Source organism: Babylonia areolata, chromosome 22 (genome assembly GCF_041734735.1).
Source record: "Babylonia areolata isolate BAREFJ2019XMU chromosome 22, ASM4173473v1, whole genome shotgun sequence".
In the NCBI taxonomy this organism is placed as follows: Eukaryota; Metazoa; Mollusca; class Gastropoda; order Neogastropoda; family Buccinidae; genus Babylonia; species Babylonia areolata.
Window position 1 is genome coordinate 16,816,001 of NC_134897.1, and position 14,843 is coordinate 16,830,843.

The 14,843-nt window shown below is 39.0% G+C and overlaps 1 protein-coding gene across 3 annotated transcripts in view; it reads right to left on the bottom strand.

Moving 5' to 3' along the window:
* The window catches only part of LOC143296953 (adhesion G-protein coupled receptor V1-like), a 141,074-nt gene that overhangs the window by 24,612 nt on the left and 101,619 nt on the right, over window positions 1-14,843 (bottom strand). For all 3 annotated transcript variants that reach the window (XM_076609000.1, XM_076609002.1, XM_076609001.1), the window contains 9 exons: window positions 12,413-12,558; window positions 11,029-11,233; window positions 10,059-10,162; window positions 8,789-8,905; window positions 5,182-5,289; window positions 4,701-4,874; window positions 3,958-4,041; window positions 2,263-2,332; window positions 1,588-1,668 (listed from right to left, as the gene is read on the bottom strand). In XM_076609000.1, coding sequence (XP_076465115.1) covers window positions 1,588-1,668; window positions 2,263-2,332; window positions 3,958-4,041; window positions 4,701-4,874; window positions 5,182-5,289; window positions 8,789-8,905; window positions 10,059-10,162; window positions 11,029-11,233; window positions 12,413-12,558 — 1,089 coding nt within the window. The remainder of the gene's footprint in view (window positions 1-1,587; window positions 1,669-2,262; window positions 2,333-3,957; window positions 4,042-4,700; window positions 4,875-5,181; window positions 5,290-8,788; window positions 8,906-10,058; window positions 10,163-11,028; window positions 11,234-12,412; window positions 12,559-14,843) is intronic.

Consider the following 14,843-nt stretch of genomic DNA (forward strand, 5'->3'; position numbering starts at 1 on the left):
ACATTTTCTCTGCAAATACTTTGTCAGTTGACACCAAATTAGGCATAAAAATAGGAAAAATTCAGTTCTTTCCAGTCATCTTGTTTAAAATAATACTGCACCTCTGGGATGCGCACAAAAAAAATTAAAAAATGAAGCCTAATTAAATGCAAACTGCATTTACTGTTATATTTATATTTTTTGTATTCTCTAAACTTGGCACTTTGATCTGATATTCTGACCCAACAACAAGAGCAGTCATTGTTATCATTTTTTGTTCAATCAGGAATTTCTTTTGCTAAGCATGGAAGTTTATTTATTTTGCAAACGTTTTGGTGCAGATAGTAAAAAAGGGAAAGTACTCTGTAATTAATGCTAGGGGACTTAATTCGAATCTGGTTAACAAATACACAACACATTTTAACGATTAGATTTTTTTTTTTAAAGTGTATCACAAGTGAGTCTTGAAGGCCTTGCCTCCCTTGTTTGCATTCTCTCTCTCTCTCTTGAAACATCAATTATAAACAAAAAACATGCATAGATTGTCAATATATATATGCCTCTATCCTCCCCTGTCAGTCTCTCTCTCTGTCTCTCCACTGTCACTGTCACTATATCTGTTGTCAGCCTCCCCAACCTTCTTTACTCTTCCCCTTGTCCATTCTTCCTTCCGCTCTCCACCACGCCCCTACCCTATTGTCCTCGTTGTTATTCATCTATCGCGATATTGTATTGTACATAAGTTCTATGTTTATGTTTGCACATGCTCATGCAATTTTGACGTTGGTGTTGTGAATTGACTCTCGCTTTTTTTCTTCTTTTTTTTCTCCAATTATTATTTATGCCCAGAGGGCTGGATGTAAACAAGTACTTTGTGCTTACTCCTTTACCCTCATAAAATAAAATTTTGTTCGTTTGTTCGTTTGTTCTCTCTCACTGTTCCCCCCCCCCCCCCCCCCCGCCCCCCCCTCCCCACACACACACACCTTTGAAACCAAACCGACAGAACCTGTAATAAGTATCACATGATGATTTTGTTGTGGTTGTGGTTGGCGTTGATACTTGTACCCTCTTGTTGCAGGCTGTCATTTTGTTGGTTTGTTTACATTCTTTCCTTTCTTTAGTCATGAACATTTGTTGCTTTGTTGCATGTCTGCCAAATGACTTGATCAACTATTGTACTAACAGTCTCATTTATATACATTTTTCAACATCTTTAAAATTATCAAAAGTAACGAGGTCAGTGGTTTACCATAGTTATCAAGAATATTGTTATTAAATGCATTATATTGCTTTATATTGACATATTCTATTCTATTCTGTTCTTGTGTAAATGTAAGTTATGTTCAGAGAAAAGACCCTTCAGTGCAAGGGTTACATATGTGTGTGTGTGTGTGTGCTCGCACTCACGACACAAATCTGTGTGCACATGTGTAAGCTTTTATGTGTGAGCAATACTGTACATGCATGCATGCACTTTTTTTTTTAACTCTCCTTTTGAATCTCTCTTTAAACTTTCCTTTTGAATTCCTCCCACACCATCACTGTGTCCAGTAAGCATGTCTGCATGCTTATTTCGGAAGACCCCACCCCATGATATTCACTTACCCGGTTGTTCAACAGGCCCTCTCCATTGCGTATGGGGAACCACTGTCGACTGCTGTACTCAATGATGTGGAAATCCACACACTGCAAAAGGCAAACCACAGTATTAACTTTCTGCCTCTGAACAGTTTACATAATATATGACTTCTTTTTTTTTTTCCAGACTAACTGTCTGCCCTAAATTTAGATGTATGACGTGGCCATGTTTGAAGTAGTAGGGTGAGCAACAAATATAAAGAATATCTAAAGAAAAAGTGGCACACAATTTGTATGCAACACACACACACACACACACACACACACACACAAACACACACAAATTATACACACACTCATACACACCTCACACTTATCAAAATAGTTAGGAAAAAAAAAAGAAGAATGCGTTCATCCATGCGCATGAACACACACACACACACACACACACACACACACACACACACAGAGAGAGAGAGAGAGAGAGAGAGAAACACACACTAATCATCACAGTTTGAAGAAATAAGAGCACAGTCATCCATACAAAAAAGTACACCTCATGCCAAACTTAGTTTAAAGAAGAAGAAAAAAATGAATGCACACACACACACACACACACACACACACACACACACACGCACAAACACAACACACACACACTGAACAACACTGTCTAAAAATCTGTTCATCAACAGACACTACCTCATCATCAACACCATCAACTCCTGTAGATAGTGTCAGTTTCCTTGGCACTGAAAATGTGTCTCTGTCTCTGAAACACACACACACACACAAAACTGAAATCATCCTCACTTTGTAGCTAGCCTAGAGTTATCTCAAGTATTGATGCCAATGACTGAAACTAGAAAAAAAAACATAATAATATATTGTATGTACTTCACTCAAAGCCTGGCACAGTGTGAGCACATTGTTCCTGGCATTATTCTAGAAATTTTCTGTAAAAAAAAAAAAAGTGTCATTACTTGAAGGGTTTCACCGAGGCACTCAATATGACATTACATTACTAGACACTTAACCCATTCAACCCCAGGGAGCTTCCAGCCTTGGCAGGTTTCTATGACATACTGATGAGGACTTCTTCTGCATTCATGGGCTGCAACTCCCACGTTCACTCGTATGTACATGAGTGGGCTTTTTTGTGTATGACTGTTTTTACCCTGACATGTAGGCAGCCATACTCTGCTTTTGAGGGTGTGCATGCTGGGTATGTTCTTGTTTCCATAACCCACCGAATGCTGACATGGATTACAGGATCTTAACGCGTGTATTTGATCTGCTGCTTGCATATACACACAAAGGGGCTTCAGGCACTAGCAGGTCTGCACATATGTTGACCTGGGAGATCGGAAAAATCTCCACCCTTGACCCACCAGACGTTGTCACCGAGACTCAAACCCAGGACCCTCAGATTGAAAGTCCAAAACTTTAACCACTTGGCTATTGCGCCCGTCATTGATGAGGACAAAATATACTGTTTTTCATCCACATTACATGTGGACACGTCCAGATATACTGTAGAAGTTAGTCGCCTTTCCTTGAGGTTTATGCATATGTAGGAATGTGAAAACAGATTTTATGAGATAAATGTTTACACCGTAGCAATGCTTGCGTGCGGGGCTCTATGAGTTAACGTGACATTACATTACTTGATGCTCAGTATGACTTCATATTAACAGACACTCAATATGACATTACATTACTAGATGCTCAATATGATGTTACATAAACAGACACTCAATATGACATTACATTATTTGATGCTCAATAAGACATTACATTAACAGACACTCAATATGACATTACATTACTTGACGCTCAGTATGACTTCATATTAACAGACACTCAATATGACATTACATAACTTGACACTCAGTATGACTTCATATTAACAGACACTCAATATGACATTACATTACCAAATGCTCAGTATGACATTACTAGATGCTCAACATGACATTACATTACTAGATGCTCAGTATGACATTACTAGATGCTCAACATGACATTACATTACCAGATGCTCAGTATGACATTACATTACTAGATGCTCAGTGTGACGTTACATTAACAGACACTCAATATGACATTACATTACTAGATGCTCAGTATGACATTAAATTACAGTATGGCTTAATATTACAGGATGCTCAATATCACGTTACATTACTAGACAGTCAACATGACATTACATGACTAGATGCTCGATATGGTTTTACTGGATGCCCCACAAGATATTACAAGATATTCAATAAACATTACATTACTAGACACTCAAAGATGACATTACTAGACGCTCAAGATGACGTCACATTACTGGATGCTCAATATGACATTAAACTGATAAAAAGTAACGGAAAAGGGAAAGAGTAGACTTACTTGGCCTCATAGTCATAGCCTTGTAGCTTCACCGGATGCCATCTTCCAGCTGACACTATCACGTGTTCACATTCTTTCCGGATCCTTCAACACACACACACACACATGCATGTGTACACATACACACACAACACATACACACACATTCAAAAACATACACACGCACAGTCACACACATGCATGCGCACACACACATACACAGACACACAAACAGAACATGCAAACAATTTTAATACTGATATCAAGAAGACCTTAAAGTGCACAAGCACATACATGCACACACACACACGCATGCACAAACTACAAACACAAACCATTGGAAAATTGTATGCAATATGAATACTGGTTTTTATAATGAAGACCCGACAAAAATCTTCTTTTTTTTTCAAAGAACTTCTGTCATATATATTTGGAGACAAAAATCTGTTGTTGTTTTTTTTCAAAGAACAACTCATATGATGTTTTTATATGCAAGCACACACACACAAACACACACACACACATAAACAAACATGCACAAACACACACATTTTCACACACCCCTGCAGCGACATATTCAATGACAATACTGACAAAGAAGACATGACATAATAATCTCAACTAATTTAGCAAATTCAAACAACTTTCTTTGCCTTTAAGAAAAGTGTGCACACAACACACTCACATATCATATATATATATATATATATATATATATATATATATATAGAGAGAGAGAGAGAGAGAGAGAGGAGAGAACTTACAGTTCATCGTCAACAGGGGGCACTGCGGGACAGCTGCGGCCCGTCAGAAGGTTGTGAGCAAAGCCCTCGATGCGGTCAGCCAAAGAGTAGCGCCCCCTTGTCCCATCATTTTTACTTGGGTCGAGCAACTTACAGAACAGGTCCAAGATCGAGTCTTGCACTGTAGTGGGTAACCTGATCACAATCAATGTCATTTTTTTTTTCTAGATTATCTGTGACACTGGATCATGGGTCAAACAATTTACAGAACAGGTTCAAGATCGAGTCTTGGACTGCAGCGGGTAACCTGATCACAATCAGTGTCTTTTTTTCTTTTCTTTTTTTTTTCTAGATTATCCGACACAGGATGATTTTTTGTGCTTTTTTTGTTGTTGTTGTTGTTGTTGTTGAAAAAATTCACTCTGATCAAAACAGACTCCTACCGCAGAGAGTCATGCCTACGCCAGACACTGTTACTCACTTTTGACAACACGATACTCACTGTCGGCTTTCCCCCTCCTCGTTGACCTTCTTGATCATGTCATCAATCAGTGTCACCGCTGTGTCTGAAAGTGGTCCCCGAGCTTGACCATCCAATCCTCCCAGAGTCCTGCACAACCATGACAACACTGATTCATCGAACTGACTGATATGGATACTTATACAGCGCCTATCCTCAGACGGAGACCAAGCTCTAAGCGCTTTACAAACACGGAGACATTTGCACAACAGGCTGCCTACCTGGGTAAAGCCGACTGATGGCTGCAGCTGGGCGTTTTGTTTCATCGTTCGTTCCCTGTGTCGTTCAATCAGATTTCAGGCACGCACACATACTCACTCAGACAGACATGTAACAGTTTATGTGTATGACCGTTTTGTTTCGATTTTTCTTTACTTTTTTTGTTTTGTTTGTTCTTTCTTCTTTTTTTTTTTTTTTTTTTCATTATTTTTACCTTGCCTGTCTATAAAAATCGGAAACCAGATATATATATTTTTTTTAAAAGTGCAATGAAGACCAAGACAGACAAGGCACAGAATGGTTAAAAGAAGAAGAAAAAAAAAAAAGGAAATGGCTGTACCTGGAATGCCACCAAAAGCACTTCCAAGAGTATCCCTTCACTGTACACAACATGGAAAATGAGTGTCAAGGAACATAACAGAGATATGGGCACAGGAAAAAAAAAAAGGAACAAAAAAAAAAAAAAAAAAAAGAGAGCTGAAGGAGAATGGCCATACAGGGGAAAACTAAGACGGCATAAGAAAGGCAACAGTGCAGATGGCCATACAGGGGAAAACTAAGACGGCATAAGAAAGGCAACAGTGCAGATGGCCATACAGGGGAAAACTAAGACGGCATAAGAAAGGCAACAGTGCAGATGGCCATACAGGGGAAAACTAAGATGGCATAAGAAAGGCAACAGTGCAGATGGCCATACAGGGGAAAACTAAGATGGCATAAGAAAGGCAACAGTGCAGATGGCCATACAGGGGAAAACTAAGACAGCATAAGAAAGGCAACATGGTGGCGGTCTCCACTCTGGGAGGGACGCTCACTCAGTCTGGCTCCGCGACTAAGCCATTACTGTCGTTAGTAGGAGGCTTAGTAGGTGGTGTCCTAAGTACATTAAATCAGAACCACTGAACACCACCGAAGTGACTCAGCAGCAGTGCAGGGCCTCCTCTGGTGTGTGGCCTCCTGGTGACCTAACATCGATGGTTCCCTGTGGGCTGCCAACACTGGAACTGTGGCAGACGAACCTGGGTGTGGCCGTGTATGGAGGAATCTAAATGAACAGCATGGGAGTAATGCCACTGAAATGGGTGCAATAGCCGAGTGGTTAAAGCGTTGGACTGTCAATCTGAGGGTCCCGGGTTCGAATCACGGTGACGGTGCCTGGTGGGTAAAGGGTGGTGATTTATACGATCTCACAGGTTAACATATGTGCAGACCTGCTAGTGCCTGAACTCCCTTCGTGTGTATATGCAAGCAGAAGATCAAATACGCACGTTAAAGATCCTGTAATCCATGTCAGCGTTCGGTGGGTTATGGAAACAAGAAAATACCCAGCATGCACACCCCCGAAAACGGAGTATGGCTGCCTACATGGTGGGGTAAAAACGGTCATACACGTAAAAGCCCACTCGTGTGCATACGAGTGAATGCAGAAGAAAGAAGAAGGTGGAGATGATGGGGCAGCAAAAAATTTTTTAAAAGGCAACAGTGGAGATCTCTGGTTGCCGCTGCCTTATGTACCACAGGGTGTGGAGAAAATTAAATAACGAATTACTATCAGGAAAAGTAACTTTATCCTAAAAAGTGTGAAGATTATCAGCTACTTGCTGTCTGTCTGTCTCTCTCTCTCTTTTCATGAGGTGCTGCAGAAGAACCAAGAACAATTGACAAAACAACAGACACAACAGGCACTGAAATGAATTAAAACTCCTCAATACTGATGGCAACACAGCAATGTGGTGTTCAATCTGTTTGAATTTCAACCTTCTTGTAAATCAACCAAATTGAAATCAACTCCACACAGACACAACAGGTACGAGAAAATTGCAACAATTAATAAGAGAACATTAAAACTCACTGCAAAGTAACTTAAAAAAACACACCAAAAAACCCAACCTTTCATCATAACAGAAATAATTTACAGAAAGATGGAATTAAGCATAGCAGAGAAACATGGCCACTGCAATTCAAATTGTTTCAATTTGGCTTTTTTTTGGAGTTGGGTGGGCTGACTAAGTCATTTCATTGAAATAATTACAGACTTGGTTCTTGATTTGCCAATCCTCCTAGGGAAGATGTATACTATAAATGTAAATTGGATAAACGCCTCCTAAATATTCACTCATTTGAAAATTATATTCTCTCAAGATAGAAAATTAAAGAATATAATGCCATGGTTGCATGTGAAACATACAGGTTCAATACTAAATGGTAACCATGCTTACCTTTGATTGGAAACTTTATATAATAGTTTGTTTTTTTTATGGTAAAGGCTAAGCAAATTATAAAGTTTAAATCTTAAAACTCCAAGCGGTTTTGTGTGAAACAATGTGCAAATTTTTACTGGCTTATTGCTTATACACAAAAATAGAAAATCATAATTTGATATTTGCAAAACTTTAACTTAAAATAAGCAGTGTTAATGAAGAAAGTACATTCATTGAAATATATACAAATGATGCAATTTGGTTGAAATGGATGTTTTTTCCCCCCTTATTGATGACAATTTCAAATGATTTATCAATAGTAGGTTTTCCTCAGAATACTATGCTTGTATGTTGCAAAACTGTTATTTAATTTTCATTTTTGTTTGCTTTTTCATGTTTCATCCATTTTGTTCCACTCTACTTATCCATATATGTATTTACGTTAAATTTCTATATGCTATCAAATTTGAGAAAAAAAAAAAAGTTGAAAAAAACACGTCATTTGAATGTCAGGCTGCCTAGAGGCAGTGAGAGCTGCCTTCAGATGGCTTATCATTCATTTCCTGTGTCATTCAGTCAGGCTTCAGTCACACACACACACTCACACACACACACACACACACATACATACACACACACACTCACTCACTCACTCATACACACACACACACACACTCACACACACACACACACTCACACACACACTCACACACACACACACACACTCACAAACACACTCACACACACACTCACACACACACATTCACACACACACACACACACTCACACACACACTCACACACACACTCACATACACACACACACACACACACACACACAAAATTGAGAGCTGCCTTCAGATGGCTTATCATTCATTTCCTGTGTCATTCAGTCAAGCTTCAGTCACACACACACACACACACACACACACACACACACACACACACACACAGAGCTGCCTTCAGATGGCTTATCATTCATTTCCTGTGTCATTCAGTCAGGCTTCAGTCACACACACACACACACACACACACCACACACACACACACCACACACACACACACACACACACACACACACACTCACACACACACACACTCACACACACACACACACACACACACACACACACATGTATTGGCCATTGACATAAGATTGTACAGACTTACTCAAGGAGGCTGGTGTCATCCAGCGGTCTGTCTTGCTGCCTGTTGATGATCCGGAACACTTCAACATCACTCTCCCTCACGATGCGCACTGTCGATCTGTTGTAGACTGCGTTCACACTGCAAACCACAATGATTTTTAACACTTTAATTTCTTTCCCAAGCCTTTGGCTGGCTCTCAAAGCCTGGGTAGCAGGTGAAGTCCATGGGCAAGCAAAGAATCTGCTCCACCTTGTTTATCAGTTGAAACAGACGTGGTGCGGTGTGGCATACATGGATAAGTCTGTCTGCTTTGGCGCCTCCTTGAAACTGAAACCGATTTTTTTTTATCATGGGGTGCAACTGAAAGAATTCATGGCAAAGAAAAAGATGCTTTGTTATTCAGCTGAAATAATCAAATATATATGTTACTGACTGAAGATTTGAACTGCCCGCAGTTGCTGAATTTTAAGAATCTAACCCTTTTTTTTTTTTTTTGGTCAAGGCTGCTTTCAGAATGGCAGAAGCTGTTTCGTGTTGCTGGGTTGCCTTCTTGTTCCATTAACTCATGCGGGACGACAAGTTTTCTCCCTTGCTTTTCCCCACAGATGGCCCATTTGTAAGGGTCTGGAAAAAAAATTTACAAAAAATACAAAATACAGAGTAAGAAAATGAAACTTTTGGAACTGGTCTATTATGTGTCGGGCTATTACAAAGAAAAAAAAATTTCTCATCTCATTTTTACAGTTTTGCCATTATGTAGAAAATAATACCAATTTTTCACCTTGGATCACCATACCCATGCTCGCTTTCTGCACTTAATTCGCTTTCTTCGTCGTCATCATCAACCTCTTCAATGTCCGACCCTTCAGTTTGTAGCATTTCAACTACTTCGGCAACACTAAAGCGTTGCCATCACTGCCTTGTTCACTCCACAACATTTTGAGAAGAACCCATTTGCTAACAGACTGACACGTGAGCAGACGACCGGTCAGTGACTTTGTCAGCGTGTGTGCGAGACAGGCCACACATGACAGGCTGGCATCATGCCATTCGGTTGTGGAGTGACCCAGAATAGCGCACTCTGCTTGGCTATTCACAAAATCACGTGTACAGCGTGTGATGGATTTTTATTTTTGGAAAATGCTGTTCCATTCCGTCGTCCAAAACCAAATACGTTTCATGTAGGAATGCTCACGCATTCCGTCATCCAAAGAGAGTTAAATGAACTTCACTCTACATCACATGACAATGGCTGTTATCATTTTCAAATAAATCTTCTTGAACTGCTTACCTTGCCCCGTTGGTAGCGCTGTGGATGTTGACATAGAACTGTTTGGGGTATGGAGAAACAGATGCTTTCTCTGGTGTCAACTTTATGGTGATGTACTTGATAACCTGAAAAAATTGATCAATTATCCCTCCAGTTAGGCACTGCAACCTGTGACAAAAAACAACAACAACAACAAAAAACAACAGAAAACAAAACAAAAACAGAGCATGACAGAAACAGAAAAATGCCATTAAACTATATATTACACGGGCAATATTTCAAGTCACCTGGACAACAAAACTGATAACAACAGAAGGTAATACAAAGCTGAGTTAATAGGCTACACAACACACATATATACGTGATCATAAACTACCCATCAATTTGTTCACAACACACACATTCACACACAGTCAGGGAGACAGAAACAGAGGCAGAAAGACACACACACACACACACACACACACACACACACACATACATATAAAGAAAGAGAGAGAGAGAGAGAGAGATAGAACAGGTCACAGTTTATCTCCCCCATTCACAAATTGCCATACACCCAAACACACTTCACAACCATTCCACACACCCAGAAAATCAAGAGTGTGAATGCATGTCTGGCAGACAGCTTTTCTGTAATGCTCAGTAAAAACCAGAAAGCTTGTGATATTAGGACATAGAGTTCACACCAACACAGAACAGCACCCATGTGTTCTATGATTATGTTGTACATCAACAGTGCACTCGAGGGCTAACCCATTCAATTCTGGGGAGTTTAAAACCTTGGCAGGCTTCCATGCTATACTGACGCAAGAAAAACAGAAAATATACTGTTTTTAGTCCAAACTTAATGTGAACACATCCGGAAACACTGTAGTAGTTAGCTCCCTTTCCTTGCGGTTTATGCACATGCAGGAATGTGAAATACGTTTCAATGAGATAGAATTCTGACGCAAGGGCAGGGCTGGATGAGTTAAGCCGAGAGACCCACCTCTGTGCGCTGATAGAAAACCAGAACTCCGTCCTGTTGCTCGTAGTCGGCACCATCCTCCGCCAGGTAAATGCTGATGCCGGTCTCCACAATGGGTTTCACCATCATCATGGTGCTGTAGCTGACCGTGACGTCGTAGTTTGACCCCTGAACCCTCTGTACGCCGATCCTCACCGAGTCCTCATCGTCTCCCACTATCTTCACACTGAAAATGACGACAAGGACGATGATGACAATGATTACAAGACAACAACACTTATAACTACAACAATTATAACTACAACAATGATGACAGTGATGAGAACAATGATGTGACAACGACGGTGATGATAATGACCATTATGACCACGACAATGACAATGACAGCAATGATAATGATGGCAACGACTATGACAACTGGAGCAAAGACAATAATGACAATGACAATGAAGACAATAACAAGGACAGTTAGGACAACGATGACACTGAAGAAGACATTGACGGCAGCACTGATGATAACGACAATGATGACAATGATAAGATGATGAGGATGATGACAATGACTTCAACAATGGTGACAAGGACAAATCATCTATTATCTATCTGATGGATAAGCTAAAAATATATTTATACCATACCCTCATGAAAAACAAAAACAAAACAAAAAACAAAAAGAATCAACATTGCACATAAGACAAATTCTTAACAGAAGCAAACAATACAACACACACACACAAGTTTAAACAAATACATGTCAGATAATGTTGGAAACACACACACACACACACACACACACACACACACACACACACTGCAACCAAAATCCAAACCCAGACACTCCAAATTCAAGTCCAACACTTCAACATTTCATCAACAGTACCCATCAGTCTATTAACTCATTCTACCCCATAGCCACATGCCTTCTACAACTCCTCTGGACCAGCACTACATGAGACCACTGCAGAAAGTATAGGGTGGTTCACTAAAACAGTGAAAATTGATGGAGATTTTTTTTTTTTTTTAATCGGTCAAAGAGAGCTTCGTTTTCATGCTTCCGCAATCTGTAAACGGTTCAGTTCAGAATGCCAACTGTACCAAGCAAGAATGAACGAAATTAGAATAGTGTGTTGGAGCAAGAATACTCATACCTGGTCCACAGAGGAAAGAAAGCGTCATAAGGAATTTGTCAATATACTTGTACAAGGCATTGCATTTCAGATCTGTTGCAACTTCATGATTTTCTTCAGTGGCTGTGCTTGTTTATGTATTGTACCCCTTCGTGAGGGGCAATGGCCTTTATATGAACAAAACATCCGTATCCGTATCCACAGGGGAAGTAATCATGGTATGAGTTGTCTCGCGCCTGGAACAGAATGAGTTAAGCAGTGACCCTGGAAACAATCACCTGTCAGTGGGCACGATCTGCACCAGGCCTCGCACATTGTCACTGGGAAGAACGGTAATGGTGGAGTACAGACTGGCGTTGTTCAAGATGGCATCGTCCCCAGCTCTTTCCAGCTTCACCACAAAGGTGAAACTCTCCTCTGGTTTCTGAGCGAAAAACCATTCAATTCAAATTCGTTCGCGGGAAATCATGTGACAACACTCACAGGCTGGCAAACATACAGAGAATATATATTTTCAAAAAAAAGAGATTCACACATATCCTGTACAATATCACTAATGCTATTCATATCACAATCTTTACATAAACACAACAGGCAAACGCTCAGACATGCCTACAAATGAATTGATGCATTAATCAACAATCGACTTTAAAAAAAAGAAAAAGACCAAGTGAATGACAGAAGGGATGGAGTAAAGGAGGGGAGGGAAAAAAAAGAATAAAGGGACAAAGGAAGGAAATGAAAGAAATGTACATAAAGAAAGACAAGGATGTACAACAGAAGGAAAAGAAAGAAATGTACATAAAGAAAGGCACAGATGGACAATGGAAGGAAAAGAAAGAAATGTACATAAAGAAAGACACAGATGGACAATAGAAGGAAAAGAAAGAAATGTACATAAAGAAAGACACAGATGTACAAAGGAAGGAATGAAAGAAATGTACATAAAGAAAGGCAAGGATGGACAACAGAAGGAAAAGAAAGAATTGTACACAGAGAAAGGCAAAGATGTACAAAGAAAGAAATGAAAGAAATGTACATAAAGAAAGGCAAGGATAGACAATAGAAGGAAAAGAAAGAAATGTACATAAAGAAAGGCAAGGATGGACAATAGAAGGAAAAGAAAGAAATGTACATAAAGAAAGACACAGATGGACAATAGAAGGAAAAGAAAGAAATGTACATAAAGAAAGGCAAGGAGGGACAATAGAAGGAAAAGAAAGAAATGTACATAAAGAAAGGCAAGGATGGACAACAGAAGGAAAAGAAAGAAATGTACATAAAGAAAGACACAGATGGACAATAGAAGGAAAAGAAAGAAATGTACATAAAGAAAGACACAGATGGACAATAGAAGGAAAAGAAAGAAATGTACATAAAGAAAGGCACAGATGGACAATAGAAGGAAAAGAAAGAAATGTACATAAAGAAAGGCAAGGATGGACAACGGAAGGAATGAAAGAAATGTACATAAAGAAAGACAAAGATGGGCAAAGGAAGGAAAAGAAAGAAATGTACATAAAGAAAGACAAAGATGGGCAATAGAAGGAAAAGAAAGAAATGTACATAAAGAAAGGCACAGATGTACAAAGGAAGGAATGAAAGAAATGTACATAAAGAAAGGCAAAGATGGACAAAAGAAAGAAATGAAAGAAATGTACACAGAGAAAGGCAAAGATGTACAAAGAAAGAAATGAAAGAAATGTACATAAAGAAAGGCAAGGATGTACAATAGAAGGAAAAGAAAGAAATGTACATAAAGAAAGGCACAGATGGACAATAGAAGGAAAAGAAAGAAATGTACATAAAGAAAGGCACAGATGGACAATAGAAGGAAAAGAAAGAAATGTACATAAAGAAAGACAAGGATGGACAATAGAAGGAAAAGAAAGAAATGTACATAAAGAAAGGCATGGAAGGACAATAGAAGGAAAAGAAAGAAATGTACATAAAGAAAGGCACAGATGGACAATAGAAGGAAAAGAAAGAAATGTACATAAAGAAAGGCAAAGATGGACAATAGAAGGAAAAGAAAGAAATGTACATAAAGAAAGACAAGGATGGACAATAGAAGGAAAAGAAAGAAATGTACATAAAGAAAGGCATGGAAGGACAATAGAAGGAAAAGAAAGAAATGTACATAAAGAAAGGCACAGATGGACAATAGAAGGAAAAGAAAGAAATGTACATAAAGAAAGGCAAAGATGGACAATAGAAGGAAAAGAAAGAAATGTACATAAAGAAAGACAAAGATGGACAAAAGAAGGAAAAGAAAGAAATGTACATAAAGAAAGGCATGGAAGGACAATAGAAGGAAAAGAAAGAAATGTACATAAAGAAAGGCACAGATGGACAACAGAAAGAAATGAAAGAAATGTACATAAAGAAAGACAAAGATGGACAATGGAAGGAAAAGAAAGAAATGTACATAAAGAAAGGCAAGGAGGGACAATAGAAGGAAAAGAAAGAAATGTACATAAAGAAAGGCAAGGATGGACAACAGAAGGAATGAAAGAAATGTACATAAAGAAAGGCACGGACGGACAATGGAAGGAATGAAAGAAATGTACATAAAGAAAGGCACAGATGGAAGAAAGTGGGAAAGAAGAAATTACGAAATTTGGGAAGAAAAGATCGAAGCGAATGAAACCACACAAAGTGTTAATTCTGTGCAATTAAAAATGTTTCGTGTATATACTCATATTCATT